Genomic DNA, 19,917 nt, shown 5'->3' with positions numbered 1-19,917 from the left:
TTGCAGATGTCCTGACAAAGTACATTTTTACATTCCCAAATTTTATTCTTAATTCTTGTGATACTTATTTATGAAGTCAAATATTCATTCATTCAACAAATAGTAGGTGTCAGACAATGATAAATAGATCTTTTAAGCTATGTTATTTGCTTAAAAGCCATCATTCTTTCTAGCCATTTTTCTATGCCCTTTCTACATTATCTGAATTCCTTTTCAAACAAAAGGAATTATTTGTATTATTTGTATAAGGAAAAGAAAACAATCAAAGCATTTCCACTGAGGGGGAAGAAAGAACCTACCGCAGTATCTTACCCATGATTATACGCTTTTCGCCACCAAAGACTTTGGTATGGAGTATTTGTACTGTATAGATCCAGATCATTCTTGGTTTTAAGAATAGCTGCAGACTCTGTCTCTGGGATCAGCTCTGTGCCAAGAATTGCCTCCTTTATTCTGGGTCATGTGTAAGCTATTTTAATAGGAGGCAGTGGAGATGCTTGAGTGTCATCTTGGGAGGTTGGAGGCCCACATGGTGTAATTTCCTCATCAGTGATGTGGCTTGTGACCTTGGGCAAGTTGCTTGATTGCTTGATGCCTCAGTTTCTTCTCTGCTGAGATGGTAAAGAGTAAAGCTGCATCCTCCTTCAGCATACACCTCATAAGGATACTGTTAGGTTTTATTGCATCAGATGCTTTAAACCTCTCCAAATAAATATAACATTATACTATCCTATTTTCTAGAATGTACTGCCCTACCGATGAGACCTAAATTGCCGTAAACAGATTGCCTTTCATTCTATGAAAAGGTTAATTGTCTGGGTGAATTCCATCAATACTTTTAAAAGGAGTTGTCTTATGTACATCTTGTCCAGATTTTTCATGGAATGATCTACCCAGTGTCGGTACCCTCAGATAGAAGCACGATTATAGCTATTACAAGTTTTGCTTTAATGTCAGTTAAAAGTTAAAAATGTCAAAGAGAGACCATACACTTGTAAAGGTGGCAAGACAGATTTAATCAAGTACTGCGGTAGAGGAGAGAGATTGGCAGTGTGAGCTGAGGTCACCTCCCTGTAAAACAAGGAGACCAAGGTTTCTAAGGTGAAATCAAAGAGGGAACAAAAAGGGGCTACAGAGAAGTGAAAATAAGGGACTTTGGGGAACTAGAAAATTCCACAGGAGGTAAGTAGAGAATTACTGAATGGTTAGCAGTGTGGGTTGGTACCTTTTGTTTTGGCAGCATTGGGTTTTCTTGAGCAAAGATTCAGCAGGAGTCTAGGGACTTGGCCCAGTGCATGGGAGCCAGGTTGAAATTTGATTTAAGCCCTTTATCCAAATGTTCTGGCAAGTCCTTTGTGCAGTGTGGAAAGTCAGAGTTCATGTCATCTTGGGGAGAAGCAACTAGGGTAATGGTCGTTGTTATCATGTCACAACCACAAGTCTTCACGTTTAACTGGATTAGACATACCTGTTCAAGGTGATTTTCCTTTTGCAAAAAAAAAAAAGTAAAATAATTTAAGAAAAATCAAGGAGCATAATGACTTTTGTTTTCCAGGCACCATATCTGGAAATCAAGAAGCAGATGGATAAACAAGACCCCCTTGCTCATCCCTTACTGCAATGGTATAAAATTTAGTTTTCCTCTTAATGAAAACAGCATCATTTTCTGTTGCCTGCTTTAAGGCAGGGGGGTGGAGACCTGCAATGCTACAGTTCCTCAATCCTGTGAGGACTGGTGATTTTATAGTCCAGGAGTCCTTAATGACTTTCACTTTAATTAAAACTTGTACATCACAAGGGGAAGAAAATGCTGTCATATGCAATACACGGATCTACTGAGTGGTTGACTCTATAGATAAAAAATTTGACTATATTACATGGTGAAGCCGTTTTGGCTCATTTAATTTTCTAGTTAACTAAGTGATCAAACTGTTTCAAACATTTACTGAAAATCTTTCTTAAATGTATGTTTTGTACAATTTGCTCCCATAACAAAGAGAGTATAAATTTGATAAACTCTTGTTTTGATGACTACAGAGCATGTTCTGTTTCAGAGAAAGTCTGGTGAGGGCCACAGCATTAGCTCAGCATGGATGCTAGAAGAAGAGTTAGACTAAGAATAGTTGAGAAGTGGGTTGAGCATTCATCTTGCTCTACAACACTTACTTCAAGTAATTTACCCTCTGATTTCTCATCTGCAAAAAGAAAACAATAGTATCTACTCATTGTGGGGTTTTAGGTACGTCTCTTTAAAATCACTGACAACTAAAGGCTGTGGGATTCATCATGATTATCACGCGATAAGACAAATGTGAAGACTATACGAGATTGATCTGAATGAGTACTTATTCTATGCTAAAACCAGGAAGTTTTTTAAAAAATATGTAAAGATTAGGAAAGGAGAAAGACTCTGGCTACTCATGATCATAATTAGTTAACTTTCACTTACAGAACCTTACAAAACATATTAAATTTATTCTAGTAAAATCATGACAAAAATTAGGTTTTACAAGTCTTCTTTGTACCTTTCATAATCTATTATTAAAATTCTGATGAGTAAAACAACACATAGTTGTTTCTTTTTTAACCTTTCAAATTCTCATTCTGTCATATTCAGAATGAAGACAAACATCTCAAACATCCAATCTTTCTTTTTATCCCTAAAGTCAGCTTGATTTTTCACTTTTAATTATTTGTGATCATTTCCTTGAACTTGTTAGTCACTCTTCTTTCAAGCAGAGGGAAATTTACCAACATGTTTTACAATTAGTTTAGTTATGATTTTCTGTGCTGACAAGTATAAAGCAATTAGTTCTGTCAAATACCTAAAGTTTTGATTTTTTTCAACTTCATTGTCTTACATGCAGTTAATAACATTTTGTATGTAAACCACTGTATGTGTCAGTGCAAAGATGCTCAAATATTTATAGAAAGGAAAAAGATCTCCATGAAAACTCATGCTTAGTTAGACATTGTAGAGAAGAGCAGAGAAAGCAGATTGTGATTCAAGTTCTAATCTTAGATTGTGGTTATTAAAAGTTATATCTCTTAAGTTTTAAAGAGCTACTTCTTTGTTTTCTCAGATTAAAATATTATCTTTTTTTAATTACATCAGCTCTTTAAATTGTTACAGGAAGTGAAGCAGAATGATGTAATTAGATAATTATTACTCAATTTATGTCACAGCAAAAATAAGTTTTAATCACTTACCAACTGAGAAAAAAAAAACTTTAGATATATGTGGTGTATATTTGTGACTGATGGATTATTTCAATTAATTTCAGGGTTATTTCAAGTAATAGGTCACATATTGTGAAACTGCCAGTTAACAGGGTAAGTTGTTTCTTCACATATACAATCAGAAATGGGAGGGCTATTTATTGATTGTGATTTTTTTAGGCAGCCTGTCCAGGAAATTGAAGGAAACTCAGGCTAAGCCTAATTCTTTGAAATGACATATGTGCTCCAGTTTCAAGTTTTTCCAAGAAACCAAATTCAATTTCAGGCTGCTGCCCTGAGCTTTTAAGTAACCGAGTCAATGTGAAATCATTTAGTTATTCCACATGTGATAGAAAGAACATTATCTAGAGATTGCGTGCTTTTTATCATTGTCAGTTGAATGTTGGCACAGCTTCACTTTTCTGTATCAGAGAAGATACTGACTCCAGATATCTTACTTATGGGCCTAATGTGCTTACAAATTAAAAAAGAAAAAAAGCTAATGCAGTCTGATTTCAGTTCTGGTCGTTACCCAGGAGCAGTATCTAACATCTCAGGTCTGTCTATCATCTCTGAATCTCTTAACTATGAGATTCCTATATGTTAGATTCCTATATAAGTACATATAATCGTAGGTGGAACAGCAGCAGTTAGAAATTTGTGTCAAGCAGTGTATCAAGCAGCTAATTCAAGAAAGTCTGTTTTACTTTTTTCCTATGAACAAAGGGGAAAACTATAATTTGAGTGTTGGCAATTTCTGATTTTATAAATATATGGAAATAAAGCATAATGATGATCATTTTTGCAATTCTAAAATCTTGAACTAACTTTTCTGCTTAGCAAACTCAGATATTTCCCCAAATGGTTTGTGATACTTAGGGAATTCAGTAATAAAAGTCTCAATAAGAAATGTAATTAGGAAGACAGATCTGCTTGAATGTGATTACATAGCATATTCCAAAGCTAAATATAAATGACTTTGGATTGTCTGTCTCCTATTCCTTTTCCATTAGCCTAAAGAATTATCCTTCATATCAGCAATTCCATGTGATTTATCACTTATGCAGGGGTTTTGTTAAATGAATGATCCTGTTAATATAAATTATTATAGTTTGAAAATAGACAATACGTTAAATTTGATGTTTTCCTGTGCCCTTATTTTAAATGGCAGCAACTGAAGTTCATGCATACACCCCATCAGTTCCTTCTTCTCAGCAGTCCACCAGCCAAAGAATCCAATTTTAGAGCTGCTAAAAAACTCTTCGGAAGCACTTTTGCATTTCAGTGAGTATGGCTTACTGTTGAGGGGTGTGAGTTCCCTGCACAGTCTTCCATAAATGTGGGGGGAGGAAAGCATCCTCTTTTAGTAGTTGGTTGTTAGCATAGGACAGTCACTACATGATACTTGACTAGGAAACTCAGAGCTATGAGAAGGCACCATGGCTTGTTATATTGCGACCCCATTAAAATGTCGTTGACTTCTGATTTTGCTTTTCCTGCTCTATCCCTGTGTTTTAGTGGCTCACACATTGAAAACTGGCACTCCATCTTAAGGAATGGTCTGGTTGTTGCTTCTAATACACGACTGCAGGTACATTTTCTGAATGCTTTAACGCGATCTCATAATTCTTTAGTATGGGAGTTCAATAAATAGTCCTGGTATTATGTTTTTATTCGCCAAAGGGTGAAGCACGTGTGCTTTAAAAAGTCACATTGACTTTTTAGTGGACATTGGTAATTTTCACAAAGTCAAGCAGAATTGATCTATATACAACATAGGGATGAAAAGAAAAAGAAAATTGAGTTTCCCTATGAGAAATAGTAAAATCACTTTAAACTTAATTAGAAAAAAAACAAAAACCTGATGCTGGGAAAGATTGAGGGCAGGAGGAGAAGGGGGAGACAGCGGATAAGATGGTTGGATAGCATCACCAACTCGATGGACATGAGTTTGAGCAAACTCTGGGAGATGGTGAAGGACAGGGAAGCCTGGCGTGCTGCAGGCCATTGGGTCGCAAAGAGTTAGACACAACTTAGTGACTAAACAACAATGACAAGAAAAAGATAATCCCAAAAAAGGTAAAAACCTTATAAGAATTCTCTCTGCTAATCCAACACACATTTCTTGATCACTATCTCACTGTGAATACTTCAACAGAAGAAAAGGTGGGGCTAAGAAGAAACAAAGTGGAGAAGTGGAGATTGGACACCAAAGAGCCATAGGCTGTCTGCCTTTCAAGCTCCAGGGCAGCACCTGAGCAGGATTTAGTGGGTGTGGTCCTCATCTTTATGCCCTTCATCTCCAGCATTCCACCCCACTCATTTTTATCTGATGATGTAAGGAGGTCAGGAAATGAGATCCTCAACCCAGTTACCAGTACAAAATTACAAACTGATGGCAATTGGGATGATACAGTTAAATATAAATGCCCATAAATACAAATTTATTGAATTATTATTTGGTGCACAATAAAAAGGGTATGAGGGTCCTAGAACATGGAAGTAATATTAGAGAATTTTAATTGTAATTTAATTGTAATTTTAATTGTAATTTTAGTGTAATTTTAATTACACTAGTCAGAGTTTCAGTTAATAAAGCACTCTGTAACTTGAAAAATTTGAAGGAGAATAATGGGGTGACAGTGTTGTATAATGAAAATCTGAATAGGATATTTTATTGATACACAAATAGGTGAGTCCTAATCAGCCTTCTGTCACATATGTTTCAGCCTGTTTTCAGTGTTTAGAGCCATTAACATACTACTCCAGTACATTATACTAAGTGACTGTCTGTCATCAATAGAATGGAAAATCTTTTCTAAGGATTTTATTCCTTGGCTTTTATTTTCCATATATCAATGCATTCTTAATTTTAAGGACGAAGATATTAAATTCCTCTTTTTAAAGATATTAAATTCCTCTTTTTAAATTCCTTGGAATAAAGGTTTTAACATTTTCTAAGAGCTAAGTATTCCAGCATGAGACGATGGTCCTCTCTTGTGAAATATTAACATTTAAAACCATGAACTGACAGCTTCCTCTCCTACCTCTTTCCATTTTAGCTCCACGGTGCAATGTATGGAAGTGGAATCTATCTTAGTCCAATGTCAAGCATATCATTTGGTTACTCAGGTAAGCTTGTATTCCATTTTTGACCTCACATTTATTAGGGTTTGCTGTGGTTGTATATTCCAGGTAATGGTGGTGGTTTAGTCACTAAGTCATCTCTGACTCTTGCAACCCCAGGGACTGTAGCCTGACAGGTTCCCCTGTCCATGGGATTCTCCAGGCAAGAATACTGGAGTGGGTTGCCATTTCCTTCTCTTTAACCCAGGAATCAAACCCAGGTCTCTTGCATTGCAGGCAAACTCTTTACCAACTGAGCCATACAACCTTTTTATCAAGTGAACAAAGCTTATTTGATGTATTTGTATTAAATTCATTTGATAAGTGTCAAAAATAAAAACAAAGCTCACATGCCAAAATTTATAATATTTCCCCTAGTGTATAATGGGGAATATATGTTTTGTTAATTTCAAAAATTGACAAATTTTAATGTTACTTTTAATTTTCAATCATTTCTATTTTTATTCCATCTACATGAAACATTGATAATATAGTATGTACCAAGTATTATGGAGAGAACTGTAAAGTTTATATACAGATTAATCCACTATCATTGAATGTAATTCTGTACCATGCCAGCTTCTTACCTTTGGATCATTATGTTGTTGTCCAGTCGCTCAGTCATGTCCAACTCTTTGCGACCCCATGGACTGCAGCACGCCAGGCTTCTCTGTCTTTCACTGTTTCCTGGAGTTTGTTCAAATTCATGTCCATTGAACTGGGTTGTATTATTATATATCCCATAAAAAAGTTTTAAATGATATGAAAACTTAGGTTTACAAAGACAGCCTCAAAACCATACTACTTGTTGACAATTTGTTGTTAATATTTTGGTGAGATTGTTTTAATTTTGGAATAAATTGAAAGCATGTGCTAAGGAGGAGCCTCATGAATTCAAAATATGGCAAGAATGATGACCAAATTGTTAGCATCTGTAATCTTTAGGTAGTAAAAATTTGGGGTGTTTTTTCTTTGTAATATTTCTTTGGAATATTTCACCTTGATCAGGTTTTTTTTTTTTTAGAACAGAAATGTATTGTTTAAATATAAAGTAGTTTTGCTCTTTGTTTAGAAAGATGATAATGATAACCCTGTATGCAAGACAGCAAAAGAGACACAGATGTATAGAACAGTCTTTTGGACTCTGTGGGAGAGGGCAAGAGTGGGATGATTTGGGAGAATAGCATTGAAACATGTATAATATCATATTTGAAACGAATTGCCAGACCCAGGTCGATGCATGATACAGGATGCTCGGGGCTGGTGCACTGGGATGACCCAGAGGGATGGTATGGGGAGGGAGGTGGGAGGGGGGTTCGGGTTGGGGAACACGTGTACACCCGTGGCGAATTCATGTTGATGTATGGCAAAACCAATACAATATTGTAAAGTAATTAGCCTCAAAAAAAAAAGAAATTGAAACTACACAGAATGGTATAAAATAACAGATGAAAAATTTTCCTCCTTTCCTACAGTCTCAGTGTTGAGTGCATTTCCTTTTAGACTTTTAATAGACTGCATATATATAGCTGGTTTTGCTTATGTGCTTGTGTGTGTGTGTGTGTGTGTGTGTGTGTGGTTACATGATTCCATTAAACAACTTCAGGAGATGTTGTTCATGAGGTGCCTGTATGGTAAGTCTCAAGATCGTCATGTTATAGGAAAGGAGATTTAGAGAGGTCTGATAACTAGGGGAGCATTAACCAGGCTCACTTCTCTGATTCCTTTGTCCAAGTTCATACTCTTTCAGGCTCAGCATCTGATTTCTCAGTTCTATCCTGACCTTTTCCAGAGTACATGTCCTAAGAAGACATGTATGCCTGTTATGACTCAGCGTCAAAAGTCACGTGGTGCCACTTCCCATATACAGATACTGGTCAGAGCAGTCACAAGGCCCTCCAGATTCAAGGGCCGGGAATTAGACTCCATTTCCTGATGAAAGAGCAGTGAAGTCACATAGTTGAAAAGCATATTGTTGAGAAATATTGTTGCAGTGATCTTTGAAAGTACAGTATGCCCAAATAACACTAGGAAAATAAATATCAGAATAATAAGATAGTATAGGAAAGAAAATAACATAGTTCAGTGGAGACGATGATTCAAGTCAGCTTAAGTCAGACTCTAAATCTTACTAAACCAGAACACAATAAAAAAGTAATATAAAGCCAGTTTTAATAAATAAATGCAACCTCAGCATAGATAAGAAAAATACAACAAATCACCAAGTGCTGCGATTTTCTGCTTCATATCCTGGTGTACAGACTCTTTAGATGGGTTCATGGAAAGGTTTGTGGGGGATACAAATGAATGTGAAATTTGTCTGTGTGAATGTGCATCTACCTGGAAAGAGGATCCATAGCTTTCATCCAATTCTTTAAGTGTCCTTGATATGAAAAGAAAAAGTAAGACCCTCTACCATAAGTTCAAGTACCTCCATACTTGATTTTGAAGGCTGCAGGTATAGGAGGTAGAGAGCAGACCAGCGTCTGCATATAATAGCCTCTGCCTTTCCCTCAGATAGGACTTCCCTGGTGACTCAGATGGTAAAGAATCTGCCCGCATTGCAGGAGACCTGGGTGTGATCCCTAGGTTGGGAAGATCCCCTGGAGAAGGGAATGGCTACCCACTCCAGTATTCTTGCCTGGAAATTCCCATGGACAGAGGAGCCTGGAGGGCCACAGTCCATGGGGTTGCAAAGAATCAAACATGACTGAGCGACTAATACGCTTTCACTTCCCTCAGAACTGCCTCTGAAACCTTAGGCCTGTTTCTCAACTTGACTCCATCTACATCTGCATCTTTGGGGGAATGTCTGCTTTGGAAAATGCTTACGTCACACCATTTGCGATTTGGCTTTACCCATTTTCATTAAGCCTTTTATTGAAACAGCAACAAACGGGCGTCTCAACTTCAGGATAGTAGATGAGGATTTTCTTTTTAAAGTATAGCTACAAATCTACCTATTCTAAACAGACAGGAATTTTATTTCTATTTTGTCTGGAATATTTCACAGTAAAAAAGCCATGGAGTTAACAGAGTCTGGTAAGATTTGTGAGTATCATAGACAAAAGGACTTAGTTTTCCTTTATTAGGAGGAATAGTAAATTCTATAGGTATTGAGCATATATCAGCAACTCATGAAGTGGCAGTATTAATATTTTTTAAAAATCATTCCTATTTCCCACCCCTTATCTATTTTCTCATCACCAGATGATAAGAATGAAAGTTTGGTCCTAAAAGCCTTTTAAAATTAAGTTTTAAAAATTTTCTGATTATATCAACGTCATGCAAGAGGTGAGCCTATCCTTCTTTTCAACACAAAGAAAAACAAACTGTATTTTCCACTTTGTAACTTGACCAGAACTTCCAAAGCCACTGACCTTCCACCCTCCTTGCTCAGGGCACAGTGGCTGATTCTCCAGGAGCCCTTTGTGACCGTCTGTGGCTTGATGCTGTCAAGCCTTTGCCTAAAGTGGAACTTGGCAGTGTAGATGGATTGTATTCTGAGCTGCATCATACAGCTTTGTCCCTAAATTATTACTTTGCTAATGTTTTTAGGGATGAACAAGAAGCAGAAGGTGTCAGCCAAGGATGAGCCGGCTTCAAGCAGTAAAAACAGCAATGCATCACAGGTATTAGAGCAACTTGGGTGACTGTCTCTGATGGGTGAACTCTAGCACCCTTAGCCAGCAAGATTTTGATAAATACTCAGGTTTTTAAATCTGCAAAATAATTTTAGGCATTGCTCATACAGAAACAAAACTCACCCTAAAATATAATCATCCAGATGCCTTTATTCAATCAGTATGCAGCAAATATTTATTGAGCTTCTACCAAAATGCTGGACATCTAGTCATTGAGCTATAGTGATAATCTACAATGGACAAATCCTCTTGAAACCTGCATTCTACTGAGTGGATATAAATAAATTAAATATGGGACTTCCTGATGGTCCAGTGGTTAGGAATTTACCTTCCTAATGCAGGAAGGGTTCAGTCCCTAGTCAAGGAACTAAGATCCCACATACCCACGGACCAAAAAACCAAAACATAAAGCAGAAGTAATATTGTAACAAATTCAATAAATACTTTTAAAAACATCCACATTCAGGAAAACTTTAATAAATTAATTAAATATTTATTTTAGTAAAATGTTAGATGGTGGTAAATCTTCTGGATAAAAATCAGGGAAAGAGGATGCTGAATGCTATGGGTTGAAGATGGAACTCGAATGAATGTTAAATGGGATGATGGGGAAAGAATGCTCTGAGAAGGTTCTAGTTGAGTCAAGACCTATAAGTGATGAGTGCATGAGCCATGTGGCTCTCTGGAAGAAAGAACATTACAGGCATAGAGAAGAGCAAGCACAAATCCCTTGTTGTTTCAGAGAGAACAAGCATTCTGGACAAATTAAAATCCATCTGATAAATAATGTGACTTTAGATTTTTTTAAAAAATAGTGTAGCTAAGCTAATATCTGAAAACAAAAACAAACCCCCAGATTTTCTTCATGAGATGTTTCTAAAACCTCTGTGGCTTAATGTGTTATAAAAATGGGTTGATTTTGAATAGTTAGGTGATCTAGAAAAATTCATTGTGATATTTGAAAAGATAAAGCAGCTTTGTTTCCCTCTAGAGATGCTAGACTTCCAGTAAAACTAAATTTGAGTTCTGATTCTGTGTTGTAGCTACTGAATTTTTAAGTATTTTCAGATCACTTATTTTGAAAGTGATTTAATTATGATTATGTACAGAAATTAAGTGATCTAACAAATATAGATTGACATTAAGAGAGAACTCAAGGATATTACTGCTAGTTGAGAAAGGCCATTTTTTAAAACTCTGGTGCTATCTTAGTGACTTTTTAATGATGATCTTTTCACTTGAGTGACTTGCATTTTTACTCTAATTTTTAAATTCTTTTGGAATTTAGTCACAGAAGAAAGGACAGCAATCCCAGTTCCTGCAAAGCCGTAACTTAAAATGCATAGCCTTATGTGAAGGTAAGTTGAAAGTTTTATAATCCCCACAGCCTTTATTCTCAATCTTACCAGTATTTAAGAATGTAAGTGTATTTACAAAATGCTCATAATGGACTAGTGAAAGCTTTGTTCTTTATGACTATCTTGAAGAGCATAGATGGAAAATACAACAGAGATCATAAAGGTTAAAACAAAGAGCAGAACTGGCAAGATTTCAAAAAGTGCTATGTTTTATTCTTGGCAGCTATCTCAGAAGAGTAATTATCTCTTTCTGATCAAGTATTGTTCATCTCTGTTGTTCATCTGTACCCCTTCCTCTTTATGTTGGTGTCTGAATGTATAATACCATGAAAAATCTGAAAGATGAACTGAGCACTGAGTAGATAACCCAGGAAGTCTTTCTTGTTCCACACTGAAATTATTCTTTTCTGAACCTGGGATAGAAAATTGATAGGTGATTTACAATATCATATACTTTGCTTTGTTCTTGCTTTAAAGTCTGGCTTTGGCTAAAAGTTCATTTTTTCTTCTTCTGTTGGGAGTTTTGGTAACCACTGGTAACTGTCTTTTAGGTTTTTCAACATTTGATAGTTGTAGAGGATGCTAGGTTGCCCTCTACCTAGTTCCCAAGTCAGGACCTGTTTGCCGTCATAAATACAAAGTGATTGCCTTCCTATTGTTATGCTAAGTGTGTTCCAAACATAAAATTGCTACTTGGCATTTCACTGTTTTTATTTACATTTTTTGATCGTTTAATAAGATGAAACATTTTTCATATGTTAATTTGTACATGCAGTTTTGCTTTTGGATTTCTAAGAAAAGGAATATAGTAATTTATAATAAAATAGTTCTTTAATTTTATCTTCCCTTTACAGTGATCACCTCACCTGACCTGCACAAACATGGAGAGATATGGGTCGTCCCAAATACTGATCATGTCTGCACAAGATTCTTTTTTGTGTAAGTGTAAAGGCTTAAAATTCTACATTACTGTCTTCTCCATAGATGAGGTAATAGTGACTACATTATTGTTTGGTCACTTAAGCTGCTAAAATATAACAAATATTTTCTCATGGACTTCCCTGGTAGCTCAGACAGTAAAACGTCCGCCTACAATGCAGAAGACCTAGGTTCAATCCCTGGGTCGGGAAGATCCTCTGGAGAAGGAAATGGCAGCCCATTCCAGGACTGTTGCCTGGAAGATCCCATGGACCGAGGAGCGTGGTAGGCTACAATCCATGGGGTCGCAAAGAGTTGGACGTGACTGACCGACGTCACTTTCTTTCACTTTCTCATCAGGGCTTCCCTAGTGGCTCAGGCAGTAAAGAATCCACCTGCAATGCAGGAGACCTGGGTTCGATCTCTGAATTGAGAAGATCCCCTAGAGGAAGGCATGGCAAGCCACCACAGTATTCTTGCCTGGAGAATCCCCATAGACAGAGGAGCCAGGAAGGCTTACAGTAGATGGGGTTGCAAAGAACCAGACACAACTGAGCAGCTAAGCACAGCACAGCATTTTCTCATCCAATTAAAGTTTTTGTTTTATTTTAATAACTGTGAAAAACATGGATGTTTAAAAGCCATTAGCTTAGAAGATTTGAAGCAAAACAGTCTCTTTAACCCCTGTGTATGTATGTACTGTGTTGTTTGGTTGCTAAGTCACGTCTGACTCTTTTGGGACCCCATGGATTTTTGTCCACCAGGCTCCTCTGTCCATGGAATTTTCCAGACAATAATACTGGAGTGGATTGCCATTTCCTACTCCAGGGGATCTTCCTGACCCAGGGATCAAACCCATGTCTCCTGCATTGGCAGGCAGGTTCTTTAGCATTCAGCCACCAGGGAAGGCCCCATGTGTATGTATACATGTGTATATAAGTGTACATATACATCCATACAGATCTTATACGTATCTAGGTAGATATACACATTAGATTACTTACAAAAGTGTGGTTATTGAGAAATCATAGGTAGGACAATAGCCTGGATCTAGTAGCATCAGAGCTGTTATACATCCTCCAGTCCCTAAAGACAAGAAGAGAAAGCGGTTATGAGAACCTGTTAGGAGAGTCATTTCTAGTTGATCGTGGCTCCATGAAAGGAGTCATGGCCATCAATTCAGAGACGTAGGCAGTCCAGGGGGCCCTTGTGGGGTGGAACCAAGCAAAACTTTGATGTTGCCCTCCTGCCAGCACCCTGCTGGGACACCCCATTGGCCAAACTCTACCGGAAACTAGAGGGCAAGGGAAATTATTGATCAAGTCCATATGGTCAGCCTCCTGGGGCAAAAGGCAAGGTAGAGAAGGGTGTTCCATGGCTCTTGAGGCTCCCAGGAAAGCATCTGCTTTTTAAGGTTATAATTCAGATGAAGTTATAGCACAGCACAGGTCGCTTGTGAAAGGCAGTCATTGAATATTTTTTTTCCTTTCATCTTTCTTGCTCATATTGTTTCTTATTCATTGTTAGAAGATTGACTTTCTAAAAGACATCTCCAATCACAAAGTTTTTCAGTGAGTGTGAGCTGGAAATTTTGATGGAATAGTAACTCCAGAGTCCTTTCCTTAGCCTGTCGCTAATTAGTTAATCTATTCCTTTTAGTGTTATGTGTGCTAAGTTGCTTCAGTCGTGTCCAACTCTTTGTGATCCCATTGACTGTAGCCTGCCAGGCTCCTCTGTCCATGATTCTCCAGGCAAGAATACTGGAGTGGGTTACCATTCCCTTCTCCAGGAGATCTTCTCCACCCAGAGATTGAACTGTGTCTCCTGTATTGTCAGACAGGTTCTTTACCACTAGCGCCACCTGGGAAGCCCCATTTAGTGTTATGCTAAAATTCAAATTTGTTGAGCTAAATAAACAACTTTAGATATGGAAGTGCTCAGAAGTAGTATTATTTCTTTGCAGTTTTATACAAATTATATCTAAACTAAATCAGTAGGGCACATGTGTGGATATTGACTGGAGAGAAGGATTTCTGTATTTCATAAGAAAAAAATGAGGAAAGACCATCTGAAGACAAGCGAAGAAAATACTTTCAGTATCCTCAGATATTTTCCAAATAATACAGAGGGAAAAATTCTATTAAGGTAATGATTTTCATTTCGTTATAAACACAAATGAGATTTCATCCTTCATCCCTCAGGAGAGAAGAGACTAATTAAGGAAAATTGATAAGATTCAAAACACATCAAAAGGAAAATCCATTCACTAATGAATGTACATTCTAATTACAACCATCAGTTTCTTTCTTTATAAAAGATATAATCACAGACTTCTACTAGTGATGTGCCTCCCTAGTGAGCGGTACCATCTAGGAAAAAAATAAATTGAGGAGAAAAAATGAGTTTTCACAAATATTCTGTAATCAGACAGAAACTAAATTTCTGTTCTTATTTTATTTATTTATTTTACACATTGTGTGATTTCTAGTTAGGAACTTTTCCTGATGACTAGGACATAAAGTAGTGAATTATAATAAATTCCATGCTAATCTGATTTCCAGAATGAAGGAGAAAATAAAACAGCTATGTGATATCCTAATCATATTCTTCCCAAGAAGTAAACAATAGCAGAGACTGAGGGGGAAACAGGAGAAATTTTAGGAATTAGGGCATCAGAAAAAATTTAAAGTAAAATTTAAAGGACATATCAGATAGGGAAAACAGAAGAATAAGGTGTTTGAAAAAAATTTTGTTGGAAAATTCCAAAAATGAATAAACTTAACCAAATATATACGCTTCAGGCAAAATGTAGTAATTCAGATTTTAAGAACAGGTTCCAGCCAGTTTTGAGTGTCTAGGAATTGATCAAGCTGAAGCTTGATTTTGTTACTGATCTTGAGACTCATGTGCACAAAGACATTAATGTCAATATGTAGAAAGCAGGCAGCTGTTTTTAAAGGGCCAGAATTTGGGCTTAAACAGGGCATGTGAAAACCACACTGTGCTCTGGTCATATACAACAAAAATGTTTATTTCACAGTAAATGGGGATTTTAAAGCTGGAGAGGAAAACTTAGTATTGATATTTTCTGTAAATGGGACTAAATTATAAAATCCAAGAGAAGGCAATTGATTGGGTGCATCTAGAGCCATGGGCACCCCATGTATACTACCCCCACTGCTGCCATAGTGAAAACTTGTAGAGATGGGAGTGTATCTTCCCCCTCAGCTGCTCTGGACCAAGGACACTTTAAGAACTGCCAGGTCTTTGTATCTTTCTATCTGATGTTACAACCTAAATGTTTAATGCTTCTATGGTTCTTTGATTTAGAGCAGAAAGATTTGCAAATGATCTGTTATTGTATTTTCTTTGTCATATCAATATAAGGTATATATTTTCAAAATATTTCAAGATGTTCAGAAATTTAAGAGCTGGAAGGACAAAATAAAACAGACCATCTGCAGAAAAAAGATGTGGGGTATTTTCAGTTTCTGTAGTGAAGCAGGTATCTGTGCTAAATTTCAGAAATTCCTATCTAAATCTAATTTTTAAGGTCTAGCTCAAATACCACCTCTTCCATGAAGCTCCTAATAAAAATTAACCTTTCTTCCTGGTATTCCTACAGCTGAGTGCAGAACTTACATTTAAATTCAGTTTATTCGTTTTGTCTGACTCTTTCATGAGGCTATATGTTAACTCTTAAAGAGCAGAACTCCTATTGTTGTTGTTTTTTGGGTTTTTTTTTACTGCCCTGCATGCCCTGAATCAGCTTGCATGGTATATGATACACAGCTGCTTTTCAGTAAATTTTTAATGAACAAAAAGCGGGGGGAGCACAAAAAGGAAAATATTTTGGAATGTGTATGGTTTTTATTTTAGGTCAGAGTTTGAAATATATCTTAAAAAGGTAGCTATAAGAAAAGTTTATGAAATAAGAACTGTAGAATGGCTATTTTGAGAAATAAGAGATACATTGCACCATGATTTTGCAAAAAAATACACAGTGTTTAAATGGGAACATAGCAAGGAGACAGCTTATTTATGAAGTTTCAGTCATGGCTCAGTGACATAAGCTGTGTGACATCAAACTGATACGATCTGAGAGCTTTGCTTCATCCCCAGTCTGTAATAAATCCAATTTCTCTGTCTCTAACCTAGATCTCTTTCCAAGATTGAAACTGCCACATCACTCCCCTACTTAAAAGTCTTTGATAGCTGCTTACTGCTTATAAGATGAAGTCCAGTCTCCTTTACAAAGGGAACCAACTGACTCCTTGATGCATTGTTCTTTTTTTCAACACCACTGTGTTGAAGGAGGAAGAGATGCCCAGCTGCATGGCCCATCATTTTCCACTGGCCGCTGTTTCACACCTGGGATGTTACGCTGTGCAGCCTGACCTGTATGCTGGGATTTCCGCACTCCATGCTGTTCTTCTTTCCTTTCTTCATTAAGTTTGGATCCTCTCTTTCATTCTTTTCTCTATTGCCGATCTCTTCAATATTGTCTGTCTAATTCCCACTGCTCTTTTAAATCTTAGTATATATATTCCCTCCTCCCAGAAACTTCTCTTGATGCCTTTGTGCTGCTCCTTTTTGTTACTATATAACACCTTGGATGTGTTTCTATGATTGGATTGTTCTTTTTATGTATTATCTCCTCCATTACTACTCTGTATACCTCTGGAGATTGGGGACTACATAGCTCACTAGCATAGTGCTTGGCAGATCAGTAGGAATGAATGAAATGCCAATTTTATAACTGCTTGCTGGATATTTCCCTCCCCTCCAAAGTCAACTAATTTTCAAATCATTATGTACAAAGGGAACCCTGTTATTGCTAAATCCCCTAGGTGCTTTCACAACTTCCTCCATCTCTGCAGTCACTTCATACATCAAGGAGACTTGGAACCTGAGCTGTAGCTTTCAGTTTCTTTTTCATTGCTTGCTAGTCATCAGTTCCCAAGAACATCTTTTCATGATTTTCTTCTGTGAACACATTTGTTTCCATGTGTATCGTAAACTCCCTGCAGTACACCAGAAGATTGCTAGTTATTTTCCATGCTTCTGCTTTCTTCATTGCTCCTAACTTATTTTTTATACTGCCAGATTATAAAAAAACATTGCCATTATTATACTAGTGGTACCTGTTCAATGTACAGAAACTGAAATCAAAAGCAAGTTAAAAGAGAGACAGTCACCCACCATATTCCCCCGTTAGAGTTAACAACGGTTAATAAGATCATATAATTTATACCACATTATTTTTCCAAAAGGAGAGTTTGATTATTCCTTGCTCATGAAGGCTAATAGTTATTAACAAAAAAAAAACAAAAAACAAAAAAAAGGCATTCTGCAACATGGTGCCCATCTGACTTGACTTCAATTATCCATATAAACCACTCATTGAATAAAATTACTTTCCAAGCCATTCCTTGAAAAAACTTGGAATTGTTTTTCCCATTCACTGTGCCTTTGCTCAGTCAGTACCAGTGCTTGGCCTTCTCACCAGTTCAGCCTTTAGTCAGTCTTTCCAGGCTTAACTATATGGTCTTTCCCATGGGGCCTTTCCCCGTGTCCCAGTCAGAGAGGATGTCTGTCTTTACTATGAGTTCTGCTTGCCCTTTCTTTGTTCACCCAGGCTGCCTTGTCCTCCAGTTAATTGCATAACTCTATTATCTCCCCTAGTAAAATGCAAATTCTGTCTGTGTTTGGGAATCTCGTGTCTTATGCAGAAACACTTAATACATATTGAATGAAAGCAATGACAAAAGACTGAATGTTCTAACTTAATCAAGAAATTTCAGCATGGGCTGTGAAGTAGACAATGCACTTAGAGCATCAGATTTCTTACAGGAACTTTGGAGATGTGCTGAATGTCATTCAGTTCACAGTGAATCTCTCCTCTCTGCAGCTAATGAAAAGCAGTACTACCATTTCTGAATTCCAGATTTAGGAAATCAGAAAACACATGTATGTGTACCAATCTTAAAACTGTCCCAAAGCTGCTATGGGCTTCCCAGGTGGTGCCAGTGGTAAAGAATCCTGCCAATGCAGCGAGAGACCCAGATTTGATCTCTGGGTCAGGAAGATCACCTGGAGAAGGAAATGGAAACCCATCCCGGTATCCTTGCATGGAGAATCCCATAGACGGAGGAGCCTGGCTGGCCATAGTCCATGGAGTCGCCAAGAGTTGCCCACACTTGAGCAACCAACACTTTCACACTTTCTATATCACTAATAACATAAGTAATTTTTGTCTTCTTACAGATAATTTCATATTTCCTTCTTCAGAAACCCCCACTCAAGTGTATCACTTCCCTGTTGATATCATTCTTGCTCTATTTCTTTTTAAAATTCTGTTGCTTTCTAGACGTAAGTAAACTTCAGTTTTATGTTAACAACTTAGTGTTTGTCTACAATAATAATAACTGCAAAATAGTTTATATGCTATATTAGAGTAAATGCTCTAATGCCACTAGTAATTCATGTATCTAACCCCTGCTGGTTGACTAATTCAAATGGTAGTTGGGTTTTCCTTTATTATTATATAAGCTTCATAGTTTCAGATACCCAAATGCCTTTGATCAATTTTATCCTTCAGCCCTCAACTGTTGTACTTCCTGTGGGCTTCACAGACAATGGAAAAATAAGCATTTTTCTTGATAATTTCAGCTCAATTTCTCATTCTTACTCTCTGTTCTCTTCTCCCCTATGTTCTTCCTCTAAATTATTATAGTTTATTTAAAGAATGTGAGTCTCACCTCCTCTCCATAACGTCAAAGGCTGTTCGAGTGTCAGTGAATGTTTATTTGGGTACAGAAAACCCTTCCATCTGAATGGAAAATAGAGTGAGGGGAGACTAATGGGGCATGACTGGAGAGGAAGTTTATGTTTGGATTACCAAGGACCCTAGTGTGAATGGCAGTGACGGTGGATTTTGTTTTACATGTGAAGCGAAGGCCATCTGCATCACGGTAGCAGGGCAGAGAATAGTCTTCTGGGAGGGATGGTGGGGATAAGTGTACAGCTAAAAAGACTTGTTACAATGTTTATACAATAGTCTAGATCAGCGTTTCTCACTACAAAAAGAAATGTGTTTGACATTGTGACCAGGGAAAGAACAATCTTACTTTGATTGGTACTTACTGCCCTTCTCTATTCTAATTTCATTGAAAAATTCTAGGCTGCACAACCTAAATTAATTTCAGAGCCTGCTAACTATATACAACCTGCAACTTGAAAATCACTCATTTAGATGAATAGTGTGTATAGTGCGCTTGGTTGTGTCCTACTCTGTGACCCCATGGACTGTAGCCCACTGGCTCCTCTGTCCATGGCACTTACCAGGCCCAGAATATTGGAGTGGGTTGCCATTTCCTACCGCAGGGGATCTTCCCAACCCAGGTGTCAAACTCAAGTCTCTTGCACCTCCTGCATTGGCAATCGAATTCTTTACCGCTAGATTTGTTTACCAATGAAGGCCTAAATGAAGTTGATGGTGTCAGATTGAGAGAAGTTGCAAGTGAGAATAAGTAGGAAACTGGAAGTGAGATAGCTGGATGACTTATTGGATTTGGGCACATGGAATGACCAAGAATAACTGGTTTTCCTGTTATTCCTGATAGATGGTAGTACTTCAAGTTTGAAGATTG

At 37.2% G+C, this 19,917-nt stretch overlaps 1 protein-coding gene across 1 annotated transcript in view; it reads left to right on the top strand.

The window, feature by feature from the left end:
• The window catches only part of PARP8 (poly(ADP-ribose) polymerase family member 8), a 185,668-nt gene that overhangs the window by 161,045 nt on the left and 4,706 nt on the right, over positions 1-19,917 (top strand). The window contains 8 exon segments of the mRNA XM_052659163.1: positions 1,556-1,623; positions 3,285-3,333; positions 4,391-4,503; positions 4,738-4,810; positions 6,282-6,351; positions 9,904-9,977; positions 11,278-11,347; positions 12,202-12,286. Of these exon segments, the coding sequence (XP_052515123.1) occupies positions 1,556-1,623; positions 3,285-3,333; positions 4,391-4,503; positions 4,738-4,810; positions 6,282-6,351; positions 9,904-9,977; positions 11,278-11,347; positions 12,202-12,286 (602 nt within the window).

This window comes from Budorcas taxicolor, chromosome 20 (assembly GCF_023091745.1).
Source record: "Budorcas taxicolor isolate Tak-1 chromosome 20, Takin1.1, whole genome shotgun sequence".
NCBI lineage: Eukaryota > Metazoa > Chordata > Mammalia > Artiodactyla > Bovidae > Budorcas > Budorcas taxicolor.
This window is presented reverse-complemented; position numbering and strand designations above follow the sequence as displayed.